Source organism: Parambassis ranga, chromosome 3, assembly GCF_900634625.1.
Source record: "Parambassis ranga chromosome 3, fParRan2.1, whole genome shotgun sequence".
NCBI lineage: Eukaryota > Metazoa > Chordata > Actinopteri > Ambassidae > Parambassis > Parambassis ranga.
In genome coordinates this window covers 16,511,486-16,530,816 of record NC_041024.1, presented here as the reverse complement: position 1 = coordinate 16,530,816, position 19,331 = coordinate 16,511,486, and the positions used below count along the sequence as shown (strand labels likewise).

General features: G+C 40.1%; 1 protein-coding gene across 1 annotated transcript; it reads left to right on the top strand.

Moving 5' to 3' along the window:
* The first annotated feature begins 3,063 nt into the window (after positions 1–3,063).
* Positions 3,064–19,289, top strand: slc12a4 (solute carrier family 12 member 4). Its single transcript, XM_028401344.1, has 24 exons — positions 3,064–3,306; positions 9,477–9,574; positions 9,664–9,795; positions 10,107–10,253; positions 10,534–10,588; positions 10,803–10,933; positions 11,085–11,326; positions 11,569–11,783; positions 12,618–12,782; positions 13,078–13,176; positions 13,264–13,321; positions 13,431–13,605; positions 13,805–13,923; positions 14,075–14,173; positions 14,425–14,544; positions 14,670–14,774; positions 15,371–15,539; positions 16,007–16,202; positions 16,495–16,664; positions 16,823–16,954; positions 17,150–17,257; positions 17,346–17,533; positions 17,667–17,800; positions 17,914–19,289. The coding sequence occupies exons 1-24, from the start codon at positions 3,174–3,176 to the stop codon at positions 18,003–18,005; spliced, it is 3,282 nt and encodes a 1,093-aa protein (XP_028257145.1). The 5' UTR covers positions 3,064–3,173; the 3' UTR covers positions 18,006–19,289.
* The last annotated feature ends 42 nt before the right edge of the window (positions 19,290–19,331 follow it).

Genomic DNA, 19,331 nt, shown 5'->3' with positions numbered 1-19,331 from the left:
CCTGAGAACTGGGCAGGAGAACCAAGTAAATCTACAGAAGGATAAAGCGCCATGACAGGGGTAAGGACCCCTGGTATGGAGAACTATGAGAAAAACTATGAATCTTCCTTGAGACTTCTGGGCTGGTGCAAGGACCGGGAACCACAGGGTGGAGAGCCGCAAGAATGATACCTGACAAGAATAGAACTGCACTACGATCTTGTGTCCAGGGAAATCTGATCATCACTTAAGTTTTTCTAGTTCCAATTGTATGCCATCAGGTCAAAACTAATAAAAACAGTCCCAAAACTTTGTTTGGCAGAAAGAACACCTTCTCCTGTCCAAGCAGACTAAAACCACTCCAGAAGTTGCTCTTAGCCTAGCCATAGAGACAGGTAAAGCTGCTTAGGGGACAATGTAGAACCATAGCCAACATGTCAGTCACCAGAGCAGCCAGGCTTTATCTAGATCTTCAGTTCTAGAGACAAAGTGGAAGGGACCCTGGGGCCGCGTCAAGCTAATCATGGCAACCAAACGTAATTGGATTGACTTAAGTTCCCACAGGCACAGTATTAGAAAATCCTAATCAGTGTCATTGGTAGAAAGACAAGGGGTGCTTAGCTTTCACAACCAATTAGAGTTAGCCATGCAGCCAAGAACCATTCATTCAAAATTCAGAGTAATCCCCTCATTCAGACAATAGCTGCTCTTTATCTTGAGGATTTCTAATGGGTAGGGTGACTGTGGGAAATCATATATTCAATAAAATCTGTGACAAAGGTGAATATTGTACATCACATTTTCCACAGTCAGTTGGCATTACCGATAGCATGGCCCCATCCCACAATTTGCAATGCAAATCTTTATTTAACACTCAATATTTCTTCTCTGATACTGAAAAATATTTTAACATGTCTGATGTCCCCTACATATAAGCAGGCTAATATTTGAAAACATTAACTGATAACTTTCTGGTCAAACTTTATGTTCAATCTGTTCTGTAATATTTGCAATTATATGTAATTATATATATATATATATAACATGCACTTAGTTCTGTTATTGTGTATATGGCAAGTCACACAGAAGGCGATGAATGTAAATGTAGATAAAGGAAAGATTAAGACTTTCTAGGATGTTTAAGGTATTCAAAGACTGCCCTCTAGTGAGGATTAAATGTAATTGCAATTCAGGGAAAGCAATCTAGGAAATGTACATCTTGTAGCATCACAGATGTGCTATGACACAGCCAAACAGTGGCTGGAGCAGCCAAACAGCAGTTGAGAACTTTGTAGACCATCTTGTAGGTACCATCTTTACACCTGATTAATCATTTTTAAGGGTGTTTTTAAAAATTACCATACATACCATAACTTCGGTATGGTATACGAGAAAGCCTCAGAAATGGTGTAGTCACAGAATTAATGTGCCACCAAAGTATGCTAAGCTACCCATGGTTTGGCACCAGCTCCTCCAGTCCTTTCCTGTTGACAAGATGACCCCTGTGGGCTTCAGGCTTCCTGGGACCTATGTCTCCAACTCACACTTTTCCCAAGAATGATTGGCTGTATTGGAACAAAGAAATTTGAGCTCAATTTCCCAGCTTGGGATGATAAAGTATTTCTATTCTATTCTAAATGCCCTGCCTGCTGTTTACTGACTTCAACTCATACTACTCATACACAGCAGCAATGCATTGGTGAGGAGTGTGTGAATGCAGAAAGTGAGTCAGGAAAAGAAATTACTTCTCATGTCAAGTACCAATCAGTCTAGAGAAAACAGAGAGGAGGGTAGTTTTATTGTGGGTGATGGCTGTAAAAGGCTTTACAACATCAAAGGTTAACAGATTTACAGGTTTCATTTATAAAACTTAGTGTACAAGTTTGAACGATTCTGCTTTAGCATGTGATAAAATCACACGTCAAAAGAAAAGCTATTCTATATACACTAACATTTTTACATCTGATAGACAGACAAGGTTAGAATGTTTACAGGTATCTGATGTTAGACACTAATCCTATTTCAAATACATGGACACCAAGTTCCATAGAATGTGCTACTTCAGTTTGGAGTCACTGGATCTATTTTTGTTAATGCCAGTATAATTTAATAAACGTTCTCTTTATTTACCAGTCTGTATTAAAAAAGGTTTGTGAACAACAAGTGTGCAGATCCAAAAGTGCAATAATTTATACATATGTATATGTCTCCTATACCTCAACAATGAGGAAATTTACACTAACTCTTCTGCATTTGTTTCTAAAACATTTAAAAAATACAAAGGACCAGCAATTTACAAGGTCTGTGTAACCCAAAGGCAACAAGATGTGAACCTGTCTTCAATGGACTCTCTAATAACAGCCTTTCAGCTGTGTCTTTAATCAGCTGCTTTTTATGGCTGGAGAATAGCTACTATTCTTAGAAAGTAGAGGGTAAACTTTACCCTGCCTCTCTACTCATGTTATTCCAATTCACTGCTGAGCTGTCATAGATTCAACAGCTGCCGGCCATCACAATTCATTTAACAACAATTACTGTCTTTGAGAGAATTATTTTGTAAATGCTGTTGGCAAAGCTATACATAAAACTATGTCCAAAGGTATGTTATCTAACTGTTCACCTGTTTACCATGTGGGGGCCTGTAATTTTTTCTTTGACAAACTTTTTTTCCTCATCTTCTCTTTCCATTTTTTTTTCCACTTTGTGCTTCCACTTCACCATCATTGATTATTTTCCAGACTGCCACGTCTGCCACTGTCTGTGTGTTTTGGGAAAGGCTGGAGCACACAATGGACTGCCTATGTGAACCTTGAACAGACAAGGGCCACTCTGTTTTCTAACATTATGACAGCAGAACATGGTTACCTAAACTCTCTCCCTCTTCATGAGTCACGCATGACAACGGTAATTCTTCAACAAGAGCTTGGCCCCACATGTCTTTCCTTCTCCCTGGGGTGTCTCTGTGTGAGTGTCTTTCCAGACACATCCCAGAGACCTCCGTTACCCTTTCAGTTCTCACAGAAAAAAAAGGAGAGGCTGGCCTGTGGGTGGAGAATATGATAATATCCCCCAGAGGAAGTGAGCGCAGTGTAGTGGAATGTAGTTGCCATTAGTGGGAGTTGAGCTGAGGCTGGCTAACAGCTAGCTTGCTATGTTGAGTTTGAGCTGGAGACGCAGAGGAGAGTGATGAAAACATGCCTCACTTCACAGTGGTACCAGTAAAGGATCAAGCGCAGTCCAACTACGACAGCCTAGAGGGGATTAACTGGGTTGATTACAGGGATACTGGACAGGACCCTGATCATCAAGATACTGTCAGCTCTGATGGTAAGCCTCACAGCTTTTGCACAGCACTTCATCTTTTAGCTTGGACACAGAGGAATCTATTTGGAAGACTTGCAGCTGAAAACTAAGCTCTAAAAGTAATACTTCTCCTAGCACTGCATGGAAAAAGTTTGCTTTGTCCAGAGCCACATGAACAGCTGGTTGAATGGTTACCATGGCAATTCTCCACAGCAAAAAAAGCAGTATTCTGTAGCCTACGGGTCTGTTTTTGACAGCTCAGTTTAGATTCAAAAAAATAGAAGAAGAAAAAAAATATCTATTTTATTGTTTTGGGGGAATTTTCCTTCCTGACAGAGCACTCTTAACACAAACCCGGGAAAAGATGAGTAACAAAATGAAAACAATGACAAGGGGTGAGAACCGTGGGGGAAAGACACTGCGGGGGTGGGGTTGTGCCAGCTGGGCTAAGTACTACAAGAAAAGGCCTCAAGTGCTTCCCCGCACAAAAGATGGAACTCTCTTTGTGCCAGGGGAGGATTTCCTTTCACAGAGAGTGGCTGCTCAACAACACAGGAACAAATTTCTCCCTTATTCGCTTCTCTGCCTCTGTGTGTCTCACTATCATTCACTTGTTTCAACACTGTATCATCAGAGAAAGAGTTGGGGCCTGTCTCTGACAGTGTAGATGGGTGGAGGAGGGTAGATGAGAACAAGAGTGAGGAGCTTGTAGCTGCTGGGCAGGATTATGAGAGAGCTGTGCTGGTTTGTGTGGGCTGAGAAATTGTACCATCTGCATATTTTTCTTTCTTTTTAAAGTTAAAGAGGGGCATGGGTGGGACTTTAAAAATGAACACACTCTTCAATAAAGGCCTGGAAGGCTGAGCTGGGCACAAGCCCTCACACTGACTGGCCATCCATTTATGGTATACAGTATTACATTTAGTGTGTAGGTGTTTGTGAACTACTACTCCTGACTCCAGTGAATGAACAGCCTGTGTGTTTGTGCATAAATTAGTGATGTGTGGATGCATCAACTTCCAAAGAAGCAGTGTCATGGGTAAAATGACCCATGCTTCAGTGAGCCAAGAGCTCCAGAGGACTAAAAGAAGCATAACAAGAAGGAATCTCAGCACATGGTGACCTAGCTTCTGGCTTATACAAAGAATGCATGGAAGTCACCCTTTTAGAGCAACATTACATCCCTTGACAACAGCTGAAAAACAAGTTAACAGTTAAAAGTAATAAATGTCTAATATTATGCTACCTGAAATGCTTTTGATAGGGGAATAAAAGGGCAGATGTCCTACAATAACCCACAGGGTTTTAGGATGAGTTTCCAAGAAGTCTGTTGCCGTTTAACCTCCTCCTGTCATCATAATTCTCGCTCACCCACCCAAGCAGAACTTCCTGGTGTATGAGGAGAACAACAACTATTAAACACAAAGGACAGCTTTAAAGACAACTATATGATGGACAAGGTGAAAGGAGGAGAAGAAAGATGTAAGATACAAAGACTTGATAAAGTTTTAAGAGTCTATACCCCCCCCCCCAATGAATTGACACTAACAACTCTGTGTGTGCAAAGGTGTTTTGTTTATCAAGACTGCTGTTAAGAAAGATGAAGTCATTTCAGACATATGCATTTTAAATATTTCTCCATATTTTGCTTTCCATGCAGTCAAACTGGGTGGGAAAGTAATTCATGTGGTCAAACAGTCCAAAAGTAGTTACATGTACTGGATGATTTCACAATGGGAGTGGTGTGCTTGGCAATGTTACCCATAGTGTGACGTAGACGCCATGGAGGAAGTGACAGAGCAGAGTCTGGCTGTGAGCACAGCTCTGCTCAGCACAGTGAGACCGAGTGGGACGACATTGTGGACATTGTAGCAGTGCTGTACTTCAGAGCCTGAAACCATTTTTAACATCTCTGGGAGGAAGGTTTGTTGATCTTGGTGTGAACGTAGGTCTCAGTAGAAAAGACAAATCATTTTATTATAAAGCTACAGAATGACACACTTACACTCATCATCCCACTTTGTTCTATCTACTCATTCACATCAAAGTGAGAGCAGGGCAAGGCCCATTGCAAATTTAGGTAAATGATTTACACATACGATCTATAAAGAAAGGAAATAAACAGGCGACGTCCTAATTCACAAGATATTGTGCAAGTTCACTTGATGCAAAAAATATGCATTAGATCTACATGCAACAGCCGCCTCATTTAGCTTATTTGTGTCTTTTGGACGTCTGCTGTATGATGCTCCCCCTCCCGCCCACCTTTACCCCCTGAGGTAATAAGACTGAGCTGCTACCCTTTCCTCGTCATTAGTGCACATCAAAGTTAATATGTTTTGCTGTGAGGCTCAGCAGGTTAGCATTCCACATCCCTGTTCAGAATCCACTCTGCATGAAACACAGCCATTACAGTTAACATGGTCCTGTTGCTGAAACAGATTTACAGTGTTTCTTGCCACAGGCTAGGGAGGAGAGAAACGTAAAATGAATCCAAACAACCTCATGAAAAGGGATAGCTTTTGAAAAATAAGACGCTTAAAGTTGTTTTTCAACCTTTTTTTTTATCTTGCTATACAAAATATCCGATTGGTTTTCTTACTACTGGTTTTCCTTGGTCTTTATGACAGTGTAGCCCATTAAAGTTAATGGATAATCTTTGGCTATATCTCCTAATGGATATAAATACCTATTTTTCAGGCATTTTCCATGTTTGTATGATATAAGCTCAAAGATGTTTTAACAGTGATTGAGCAAAGTGAAGGAAGTGAACTAAAGGACAGGTGCACTCCTTTATATTGCAAATCACAACATACAAAATATCATGCTCTCTGTTGTGATACTGCGCTCCCACAGCTATGCACCAAGTCACATAATGTTAACCTGGTAACTGTACACAACTGTTTGCTTTTGGCAGATGTTTCACTTCCCTAACTTCTTTTTATGCATAATTAGATCATCTTGGTGAAGCTTCCTACACAGCTACACATACGTCATGTCAAATTATTCAGCCTTATGATTGGTTGTTCATTCATTGTTTTCCCCTATGTTGGCAGAGAACAAACAGTTGTGGCTTCATTATTGGGCAGTTTACAGATCATGTAGACATGATCAGCTGAATACAAGGGAAGGTAGACAATGGACAAGTTTATGTGAATTGCTGCTTTGCGGCAAGAGGCTATCTACATCCACATCTGGCAAGACTTGGAATTCATTTAGCACACAAAGTGAGAAAGATCAGAAAACAAACACAGAAAAAAGAGCGGTCCCTTGCCAACTAACTCCATATCAATTGGACTAAGCTGTGGGACTTCCTCTGCCTTTCAGTGTTAAGTCTTAAACGTTCATTAGAGGAAGTTTAGCAAAGGCTTTTTCTCCCAACACTAAGAAGCTAATGGATAGCGATATTATTTTCCATGACTAATCTGCTTTAAAAAGGGCACAGAAAAACACATATTCTGTTTGGCAGTTGTTCTGCAAGAGCTTCTTATACTGCATGTTATAAAAACAACATTCTTGTTAGTTTTATAGGCCAAATATTTTTACTACCTATCAGCTGTAGGAATGTTTATGTAGACTACATTTTCACTGCTTTTGACGCCACATGCGCATTAACACTAACAAGCTGATACAGAAATGCGATGTACTCACAACAATGTGTCCAGAGACCTTGAAAGGTGACAGGCCTGTCGGGGACACGCTTGGTGTTAACACTAGTATCTGTGGAAGTCACTGAGCATGCTGCTTGCTGCTTGGCCGTGGAGTTGAGATTTAACATCCTCATCATTAGTCATTCACCGTTTGCTTGTTTACTCGCGGGCCTCAGCCGGTCCCTCACTTTTTATAGTCCCTGGGGCAACATTTCCGCATTAAGAGTTTCTCCATATTGTAAGTATTTCTCCGCGTTTCTGTATTTCGTTGTGTTTTATCTGCAGATTGTAAAATTGATGGAGATGGACGTATTATTTTGTTGATGCGCTTTCAACCTTAACCTCAATAAAGGTCGTAGTTGGATATTACAGGGGGTTTGAAGTACGACTAAAAGGAAGTTGTGGACAAACTTGCTTGTTGTCATGGTGTCTGTAGTATGCCATAATGCATTTATAAATAAATGTACATCAAAAACAAAACTATACTGTGGCACAAACACTTGCTGAGTATCAGCAGTAGGTAAATCCAGGTATTCCACAGTATACTGCAGTTTACTGTCACTGTGGCACTGTGAGTTTCCATTGACTGTGGTCCTGCCTTCTCTAAAGTTGTTGTTGACAGTCTGACATTAAGCTAAAGTAGACCTCCTAAATAATTGTTTCTAAATACTGTAATTCAAGTAGAAGTTACACTGCTCTCTCCTCTAAATGTGTCAGTCCTTAAACAGAGCCTTTGGACTTCTAGCTGTGGGTATGAGCTTTTGGTGGGAACACAGATGACATGCCAGTACACGTCGCTCTAAAGCTGTTCTGTGCTCACAGCAAGACTCTCTTGTGTGGCTGCATAACAGGCCAGTTAATCTTTAATCTTTTCAATTAGACGTTTAACATGAGGTTATTAACAGGGGACCCCTGCTGTCGCCTCAGGCCATTGTTAAAAAGAGTTTCATGTAGCCTGTCCAAAAAAAGAAATGAGTATAAGCTTAAAACTATTTTAGGCCTCAGCATTGGAGTCTCATACAGTGTTTGTGGCAGCACTGGTTATGGAAGCAGTTCCTGACAGGTGAAAATGGGAAATATCTCCCTGTAGCTGAGCTGACTTTTTTCTGTATGCAGCTCTTTCCCACAGAGCAAAGACAGGCAGGACACTACCATTCTCTGCTGTTCTTTCGAACTCGTACAGTACATCAAGGCAACACTAGAGGACAGTATTGAGATTATTTTCACCCTTATGTCTTACCAGGCATCACTGCAGTCCAGCAATGTGTATTTTTAAGGTACACAGAGATAATCTGTGAGGAAATGTGGTTAGTAATAAATCTTTCATTAGCAGAGGTCCTTGCATTGTGTAGTAGACAATACTGAAAAAGCATCTAGGTGTGTCCATGATTATAAGCAATGCTTTGGAATATGAATAAGGTAAGGCTTTATTTCACCGTGATACTTTCAAGCCAACACAGGGGCTTTATATTCTCATGGGAACACATGTGCCTACACATGTGTGTGTGTGAGAGAGTCAGTGAATTACCGCTGTTTGCTCCACTCCCCCCTAACCGTACACCATGTGTTAGATCAGGCCCCTGAGTGAGCATTCACCCCGGGTGACCGGGTGTCCTGGATAGTAATCGACATTTCCCCAACCTAGAGCACAGAGTGCTCTGCAGCAGACTGCACACAGCGCATAACTATGCTCACCAACAGTGATATTAGCAGCAGTGAGACACAGGACACAGGTGAGTGAACACATGCATTGAAACTCACGTGCAACAAAGCTGGTGTTCTCCACAGAATTGAAAATACGTTCTATGTTATGCCCACTTGGTGAGTTAGCTGGCTTTTTGTTGCAGGATTGTTTCTAAGATGTCACTGTTAAAGTTGATCTAATAACACAGGGTAATGAGGGATGTGCATGCCTGTGAGTGTGAATGTGTGACAGCGGTTTGCCACTTTGCCTGTGGCACTGTAGTACTCAGCTCTGATTCATTTCTTCGAAAGCAGAAATTAATGAGTGAAATCCAATTACATGCCTGTTTATTACCTGGACTCTTCTTTGTTTTTCTATGGTGCTATTTGATTGCAGCTTCACTGCATGAAAAGAAGTTGGTGCTATTTGGAGATTAAGATGTTTTAAATAATGCTTACAGTTTAATCTTTTATTGCAAGTTATGAAATAGATAAGTTTTATGTCTTATCCATATTATAATCTTGATTTATCTTTAAAGCAAATTGAGAATATGTTTTTTTGTCACATAGTCTTAAATCAGAATACATATTTTTTGGGGCAAGTAAACAAATTTAAGGCTTTTCACTTGTTCATCTTTCACCTTCCTTGTGTTTATATTTAACCCCCCTTAAATAACATTTTAATAGGTTAACATTGCAATTATAAGATTGTACAAGCTTCCATAAAATCATGTTCCTGTCAGATTGACTGTGTAAAAATGTATTTATTTGTTGGCTCTTTATTATAATTGTTTGTTTTTAGAAGGCGACTTTGTTTATATTGCTTACTTAGTTACAGCACTTTATTCATCTTTTTAATAGGACATGGGAATCATAAAGAGGACAGCCCTTTTCTCAGCGGTGCAGATGCTGCTAGCAAGAAGAATGACTTCTATGACAGAAACCTGGCTTTGTTTGAGGTCTGTGATTTTGACTTCCCAAATATTCTGTCAAATACTAAACTCAAACCAGTTGATGAAGTCAACTGTCACCTTCTCTTTTCTTACAGGAAGAGTTGGATATCAGGCCGAAGGTTTCCTCTCTTCTTAGTCGCCTGGTCAACTACACTAACATCACACAGGGGGCCAAGGAGCACGAAGAAGAAGAAAGTGCTGAGACCTCACGTAGGAAGACCCCCAAGGTCAGCAGCAGGAAGGGAACACTATGCCTCACTGTTTTTTTTTAATAATGTGTACACTTTAGTCATTTAAGGTTTGGAAACATTACACTCCACCTCTGGCTCTCTTTATCCAGGTTATTAAAGCCTGTTGATTGATTGCTTATGCCTTTGTATAATCGACTGTGGCCGTGTAAGAGCTGATAACATGATTGAATGACCTTTAAAAAAGTACATCACTCAATAATAATGATCAGCTCACTTGTTTCCTGAAATGCCATGTCCAATACTCTACCCTTTGTGTCCCTCTATCTGTCTCTCACTCTCTGTCTCAGTCTCCTAACATGGGAACTCTGATGGGCGTCTACTTACCGTGTCTTCAGAACATCTTTGGTGTCATTCTTTTCCTCCGATTGACATGGATCGTTGGGATGGCTGGCATCATGCAGTCCCTCCTGATCGTCCTCATGTGCTGCGCATGTGTTAGTACTCACACACACACACACTGCACACAAATGGCACACATACTATACTATTACACACTCATATTAAATAAAAAATGTTTTTTTTTACTAGTGTTTTATTTTCCCTATGTCCCTATTATACAAATCGCATGCTAAACATGCATGATAGAAGCAGGGGTCTGCTTGAATTATCACTATATTCAGTGCATGTTAATATTACACCCTCACGTTGGCAAGTTGTCTACACTGTATGATTATCTTTCTCCATGTTCATCACACGTTCTCATCTTTTTTACAGACGATGCTGACAGCCATATCTATGAGTGCCATTGCTACCAATGGTGTTGTTCCAGGTAACGTGGAACTCTGTTCAGTTCACTTTCAAGTCACTCCACCCTGATGTTTCACAACCAGTTTTATAAATATAATGGTAGTCTGTTTTGCCAAAGATATTTTGTTTCAGTGTCCAAAGTGCAAAGGGACACATTTCACTGTGGTGTGTTCATTGTATGTATAAATAGAAGTGCTTTGTAGTGGTTTTGTGTAACATTTGTTTAACTTTTGTAGCTGGAGGAGCATACTTCATGATCTCCCGCTCTCTTGGCCCAGAGTTTGGAGGAGCTGTAGGGCTGTGCTTCTACTTGGGCACCACCTTTGCTTCTGCCATGTACATCCTGGGAGCCATTGAAATATTCCTGGTCAGTCTCTTATAATATAATATATAAATATTCTGCTGTTACATTCCAGCCCACAGTTATAGTTTCAAAATGTTCCTGTTACATCAGTTTTCTTCATTGTAGTTGCAGTAACTCTGTTCAGTAGCTCTGTCATGTTTTTTTCCCCTTTTAGAAATATATGCTGCCCCAGGCAGCCATCTTTCATGCCGCAGACCACCTTGGGAGTGACAGTGCCATGCTGAACAATATGCGGGTCTACGGCTCTTTATGCCTCAGCCTGATGGCTGTGGTGGTTTTTGTAGGTGTCAAATATGTCAACAAGTTGGCTTCACTTTTCCTGGCCTGCGTCATCATCTCAATCGTCTCTATCTATGCTGGGGCGATCAAATCTATGACTCATCCGCCAGAATTCCCGTAAGTTGTAATGACTATAACATAAGAATCATGTGCCTATTGTAAATGATGTATTATAGGAAACTTAAATATAGACATAGTTGCCTGTTTTAGAGAGATTGGTAATATAATGGATTTGTATATGTAGCCCTACATGTTTTTTTCCTGTATTTATACAATTTTGTTTTTCTTTGTCCAGTATTTCAAAGATGACAGTCAGTATCAGTGATTATTAATCATGTCATCTTTTGTTAAATCTCTAGAATCTGCATGTTGGGCAACAAGACTTTGGTGAGAGATCGCTTTGACGTGTGTGCCAAGACTGTGACAACAGGCAACATCACAGGTCCCAGTCAGCTGTGGGACCAGTTCTGCCTGCCTGGGAACATGAGCAGCGCTCATTGTGATGACTACTTTATCCAGAACAATGTGACCGAGATACAGGGGATCCCTGGACTGGGAAGTGGAATTATTAGAGGTAAAAATAATATCAGCTTAACCTTTGGATTTCAAACAGAATATGTTGATGATAGCATTCACCCGTTTCAGAACTGATAGCCTATAATATTCAAGCATGATCTGACAGTGGTCCAAATAGCTTCATGTAATGTGTCAGGTTTGGAATAAATGTTTAATGGGGTTGGCAGTCAGCAGTCCTCTGGTAGTTCTCCACAGTTGTATGCAGGGTTTGGGCTCATCTTTTTCCTGTTGCATCATACAAACCAGAGGGTATAACATATCTGTGAAGGATGGAATGCTGCTGCTTCTTATTACCCTACATACCCAGGGTTGATATATTACCAGTGCCCACATTGCACAGTTTTACGCACGGTTTAATTCACTGTGGTATCATACACTGTACCAATGACTGTTTTTCATAAAGACTTTTTGTTTCTCCATCACCTACTTGTTTTTACAGTGGTTTGCTGGCTTATCATCCATCCTCTGAGATCACCACAGAGCTTTGCTTTTCACTTTCACTGTATTATTTTGAAAGATACATTATGTTTGGCCAGAAACACATATTTGTAACAGGTGACCTGTGGTTTAGCTTGATGTACTTGAACAAGTCGTAGTCAGTAATATCTACTTCCTCGTTATCAAAGTGCCGCTTCAGACATGCTCATTGGCAGTTATCTGTCTGAATTGGAGGGCTGAAATAGAAATAGAGCACAATTTTTCACTCTGCATGGTGTAATTAGTTTCCCAAAATCAAATCTCAAATCAGTATTTGTTCTGTGTCGAATGTCCTTTATGAATAATTCATACTGTCTAAAAATGTAATTATTCAAACATCTGTGTTCTTTCATAGAAAACATGTGGGCCAACTACGTGCAGAAAGGGGAGATCTTAGAGAAGGCAGGACTACAGTCAGTGGATGCCCACAGTGCAATCGAGCACTTTGGGATGTATGTGTCAGCAGACATCGCCACATCCTTTACACTTCTGGTGGGAATCTTCTTCCCGTCTGCCACAGGTATGGCTATGCAGGAAGGCCTGGTTTTATACAGCGTATAGAATTCTATCAGTGTGATTAATATGAAATCTCTACATATTTTAATGTGGTACAAAGCCTTAAAATACAAGTTCACCACCTTCCACCCTTTCATTTTGTAGAATAGACATGAGTTAAAATTGGTGTGTCGATAAAAGATATAAAAGAAGGATGCTTTTCTCTGATGTAGCCACCAGGGGGCACTGTTAAACTATTTTGTGTGTTTGTGTGTGCACATGTGTTTCTGCTTTGTTTTCATTCACTGTCCTCTGTGCAGGCATTATGGCAGGCTCCAACAGATCTGGTGATCTGCGAGACGCCCAGAAGTCTATACCAGTGGGAACTATCTTAGCCATCACCACTACATCCCTTGTTTGTATCCTCATTTTAAATTTCTACACAGTCTGAAGGTTTGTAATTAACAACACTTGTCACTTTTAGCTCCTTGACCTGTTGTATTCAGATTTAAGTTCTGTGGTCCTGTTTGGGTCTTGTATTGAAGGCGTCGTCTTGAGAGACAAGTAAGTTCATTTACAGAGTTACCACTGTTCTACTATCAAAGCTTCACCATGGACATAAAGTTTACTTGATCATAAATGTCAGTCATACTCAGTCAGAATGAATTTGCAGGTTTGGGGATGCTGTAAGAAAAAACTTGGTGGTTGGGACTCTTGCCTGGCCATCTCCATGGGTTATTGTCATTGGTTCCTTCTTCTCTACTGTTGGTGCTGGCCTGCAGTCCCTCACCGGAGCACCACGACTTCTACAAGCTATTGCCAAGGACAACATCATTCCTTTCCTTAGGGTGAGACAGTGCATTTAAAAAACACCTCATACTTGAACTGAACAGAACAACATCCACCTATAAAAAGGATATCCGCCTTATTCTAATATACTGTAATATGCTGTGCTGTATATATTTGCATTTTGTCATATTTGACTTGCAAGTTTATTTGAATATGACACAGCTGTAACACATGGTAATTTCCATTGCTTTTTTCAAGGTGTTTGGTCACGGAAAGACCAATGGAGAGCCGACATGGGCACTGCTGCTCACCGGTCTCATAGCTGAGCTGGGGATCCTTATTGCCTCACTGGATATGGTGGCTCCTATCCTTTCCATGTGAGCTAACATACATGCATACTAAATGTCTATTGCAATGTTGACTCATCCTAAAACAAACAGGCCTATCCCCTTTGATCAACACCTTTGTATAAACAGATTTTCCTGACTGTTTAATCACTTCTTTGATTATGTTGCATATTGTCATCAGGTTCTTCCTGATGTGCTATCTCTTTGTGAACTTGGCCTGTGCAGTGCAGACACTTTTACGCACACCCAACTGGAGGCCAAGGTTTAAATACTACCACTGGTGAGTTAAGCTCAAATATCGTGTTCAGTATTTTCTGATATTCACTCACTCATTTGAAGGATGTTAAACCCTTTAATCTGTTTATTTCCCCCAGTAAATGAATTTTGTGCTCTCACTGTGCAATATTAAGTTGGTAACATGTCAGAGTGAGGGGTTTTTGTTTTGGTCTAGAGTCCCTCACTAGCTCTCTGTCACAAGACCGCATCTGTTATTGGAATGCAAATGTGTAATTTTGGGCTTTACACCCATAGGGCTTTGTCATTCCTGGGCATGAGCATGTGTCTGGCTCTGATGTTCATCTCCTCCTGGTACTATGCTATTGTTGCAATGGGCATTGCTGGGATGATCTACAAGTACATTGAGTATCAGGGGTATGTGCAGAACAAAATCCTCATTTACAATAACTATGCTGAATGTTCAGGTGGTTAATGATGGTTGTTTCTAGTGGATGTCTCTCTAGACAATGTATCACTTTATGTTTCACTGACAAAAACAGAGCAGAGAAGGAGTGGGGGGATGGAATAAGAGGACTGTCTCTCAGTGCTGCACGCTATGCCCTGCTAAGACTGGAGGTTGGACCCCCACACACCAAGAACTGGAGGTACTTCAGACGTGTTTCTTCACAAACACATGTGGATTGCATTTATGTGCAGCATGCTGCCTGTTTGTTTATGTGCAGGCATGAGAAGAATGCATACACCACAAATCAACAACCGTGGAAGTTCCCACAAACAAATATTGACATTGTTATGATTCTAGTACTTGCCAGTTAGTGTGTTTGTTAAAATGCATTAGCTCATAGACATTATTATGTTTGTTGGTAGACATATTGTATGGTACACAGATGGCTCCTCTCTAAGTGCAGTCATAAAGAGTGATGTGAATATCATACGACGTAAACATGATGAGGTGAAATTTACTAGCAGCTGTGTACAGTTCATATAATGAGGACATGTCAGCTGCAAAGTATGATGCTTGTATTGAGTTGTATTCTAGGTGTTATACATAACTAAACACTACCATTTACTGTAAGGTTTGGATGTAGTTAATGAAATAGTAGTTGACTATAAATTCTAGTACCAGCAGCCATATGTTATTTGAATAGTAATATGTGTTTTTCTCTGTAATAACACCAGTTATACATTATGTCCTATGGATATCCATTCTGATCTGGTTTTGTGACTCTGTGCACCGCAGACCTCAGCTGTTGGTGCTGTTGAAGCTAGATGAGGACCTACATGTAAAATATCCTCGACTGCTCACCTTTGCCTCACAGCTGAAGGCAGGAAAGGGTCTGACCATTGTTGGCTCTGTCATCCAGGGCAACTTCCTGGACAGCTACGGGGAAATGCAGGCAGCTGAACAGGTAAATACTAGAACATGGTGCATGATGTATACTGTATTGTACTCTATTGTTCAACGCTGCTGACTGTGCCTCACCTGATTGTTAAAAATGAACAGCTTTTGTGATTCTGTGAAAAGCACAGTGGAGCACAGACAAGGTTTAATGTGCTGAACATATGTCAAGTTTCTTTTGCCACAGTTTGATTTCTTATTATGTTTAAAATGTTTGACATTTTAATAAAAGGGAGCAAACAGCTTGTTGTGAGCAGCACAAGGTCATGTCAATGAGGCAGTTGAGATAGAATATATCCTGCATAATTTTTCCACACATAAACAAGTGAAACCTTGTACTTTATGTGCCAGCATAATAGAGGGATTAATCACTCTACCTCAGTTCACTTAATGTTGAGCCGTTTTTTAATATGTGTTTATGTTGTTTATATTGTGATTAAAAATAAGGGTTCTGTTTGCCCACTTTTTCTCTTGCAGGCGATTAAGAATATGATGGAGATTGAGCGGGTCAAAGGTTTCTGTCAAGTTGTAGTGGCATCTAAAGTGCGGGAGGGCATTGTTCATCTGATCCAGTCCTGTGGCCTGGGGGGGATGAAACACAACACTGTGGTGATGGGCTGGCCATATGGCTGGAGGCAGAGTGAGGACCCTCGAGCCTGGAAGACTTTCATCAGTAAGAGTTTCAATTAACAGTTGCTGTATTTGTACTGATGACCACCGTTATAATTGTGTTTTAATGCCTAAATGCTAATTTACACTCCCTTTACTGAGGCTATAGTATAATGTGAATTTATTATTTGGATGTTCAAATGCATTCTGAGATGTGATTCTCTTGGCTTGTTGTGAGAGAAATAAGCAGTGACATATGCAGTACTCTTGTTAAATTGCATTACCTTGTATGCAGTAGGTATATTATGTGTAATTTATGTAAATGTGTGAGCCTGCACATTGTCATCTCTACCCAGACACAGTCCGCTGCACCACAGCTGCCCACCTGGCCCTGATGGTGCCCAAAAATGTGTCCTTCTATCCAAGCAACCATGAACGCTTCACAGATGGCAACATTGACGTGTGGTGGATTGTCCATGATGGGGGCATGCTGATGCTGCTGCCTTTCCTACTCAAACAACATAAGGTGAGATGACTAGCATAGTTTGACTCTGGCTAGAATGGATGCAAATTATTTTCATAAACAAATGATTTATTTAAAAATGCACACAACCTTTAGATAACAGGTTTTTGTTCATTCAAGGAAATCCACTGCAATACTGCAAAGCTTTATTTGCATTTTAGGTTTGGAGGAAATGCAAGATGCGCATCTTCACTGTGGCCCAAATGGATGACAACAGCATTCAGATGAAGAAAGATTTGGCCACATTCCTTTATCAGCTGAGAATAGAGGCAGAGGTAGAAGTGGTGGAGATGGTGAGGTTACTTACACAACTACTGTTTTGAGAAAAAGTCAGCTGAAATGAGATGCCACCAGTGCTACTGTACACTGACACCAAATAGATGCTTCAACAAAATTAGAGGGTTTATAAATGCTGATTGGCTCCAAATATTTAGACCTGAATTGACATTTGCTATAGATTTGTAATTTTTTTTTCTGTGGGATTTCAGCATGACAGCGACATCTCAGCTTACACCTATGAGCGAACATTAATGATGGAGCAGAGGTCCCAAATGTTAAGACAAATGAGGCTTTCCAGTGCAGAACGACAGAGAGAGGTATGCTGTTGTTTTGGTGGTGCCACAATAAAAGTTAAAAAATTGCAATTTATAAACTATATTAATTGTTTATAAAAATCCTCTGCAGGCCCAGCTGGTTAAGGACAGGCATTCCTTGGTGCGTATGGGGAGTCTATACTCAGATGAGGAGGAGGAAGTGGTAGAAGCTCCTCCAGAGAAGGTTCAGATGACATGGACCAGAGAGAAGTGTGAGGCTGAGAGGAGGAACAGGAACAATGCACCGGAGAACTTCAGAGAGCTTATGAGCCTCAAACCGTGAGTTGTTTTATCTTCAGCAGTAAAATATGGAACATTTTATCTCTGTATGTTCTTGTGTGGGATTTTGAAATAGGCCTACTCCAAAATAAAGTTTCTTTCAAATGAACTCTCCTATCTTGCTGCACTCCAGGGATCAGTCTAATGTGCGGCGGATGCATACAGCTGTAAAGCTGAACGAGGTAATAGTCAACAGATCCCATGACGCTCGATTAGTGCTGCTCAACATGCCAGGACCTCCAAGAAACACAGACGGGGATGAGAATTGTATCCTTTGCCACTATGGCCTAAAAGTGTGTTTGGGGCCGCAGTATAGATGCTGTGTGTGTGTGTGTGTGTGTGAGCATTTTGTGGTTTTACTGCCTTCACTTGCACATCAGATATGGAGTTTCTGGAGGTGTTGACTGAAGGTTTGGAAAGAGTTTTGCTGGTGAGAGGCGGAGGGCGAGAGGTCATCACTATATACTCATGATAAGAGCTGCTATGCAGGGGATCTGGCCTCATCAGAATTCATTCCACCTGTAGACCGGAGGCAGCACCCACTTTGCTTCCAGACATTTCTGAATAGATGCACCAGTTTGACATTTTTTTTGTATGGACGTTTGAGTACAAAAATGCTTTATTCTATTCTTGTAGAATATTGGGACATGTATACCTCTCTGTACAAATGAAAGCTGTTACAGATCTCTTTTAGAATCTTTTATCAAACACAAAGTATTTTTATTATTTATCAGTCACAAATAGCTCCTCTGTCAATTTGACAGGCGGAGTTGTCCTGAGTATTACAAATGCTGTTAGACCAGTATTTTTAATCTAAAACAGCTGTTTGATTATTTTAAAGTCACATTTCTATTTATTTATTTATTCTCCAAACATTTTCCCCTCTGAGGTTTGACATAATGTTACTTTGAGTAATGTACACAGTGTTGGGTGCACAAAAGAAAATAGTTTTAATTTATGTTTTTAATTTTTTAAAAGATATTTGTATTAAGAAAAGGCTTACACTTGTACTTGTGTTACATGTGTACTTTTTCTACAGAAGAGCTTATCTTTGTGAAAAAAAAAAGTTTTAATCCTTAAGGTTTTTATGAAATCAAACCCAACTTTGTTTTTGTTTTATCCTGCAGTTGCCACTCAGTGAAATCACATTCTGTACATATCTGTAGGGGAACTTAAATTATTTGTGACTTAATCAGCCATTCCTGCCTGGAGCTAAAACTCGGGATACACATACATACCTACTTCTGAGAATACATACACACACATCAGATACATCCTGTTGTTTTTCGGACAAAGGTGGTAACATTGACTGTTGTTCTAAGTTTTCCAGTAACTGCAATTGTCACTAAATAACCCAGGACTGAGAGCCTACAAGGGTTCCAACTTTAAGGTATTCTGAAGATAGCACAAAACCACACACAATTTCAGAAAAAAAGCATATTCTACTCACTGCAAGCAACACAAAATGTGTTTTTGCTTATTAAAGTTTAGCACAGTTTACTTCTTTAATTGAAACTTACTCTGGCAGGCTTTCATGCTGCAAAGACCAGCCGGTTCTACCAACTTTGTAGGCACTCAGTACTGAGTCTGATATATAAGGGAGATTTTGACACTGCTGTTTTCAGTCAACACTATACTAATGATTTAGATTCAGCTATTTATATGTGCCAAATATATGTAAAAAAAAAAAAAGATAATAAAATGCACAGTGTACACTTCCATAATATCCTGATTGAATAAAATGAAAGCGTTTTAATGATAGAAGTGATTGTATTTTGTCATAGAAATCATATTGAAT

Excerpts from the sequence above, each read along its gene's own strand:
- slc12a4 (XM_028401344.1), top strand. The coding sequence starts at position 3,174 with ATGCCTCACTTCACAGTGGTACCAGTAAAGGATCAAGCGCAGTCCAAC. Across the intron at positions 16,203-16,494 it reads AGCCTGGAAGACTTTCATCA|ACACAGTCCGCTGCACCACA; the intron begins GTAAGAGTTTCA and ends ATCTCTACCCAG. Across the intron at positions 17,534-17,666 it reads GAGCTTATGAGCCTCAAACC|GGATCAGTCTAATGTGCGGC; the intron begins GTGAGTTGTTTT and ends GCTGCACTCCAG.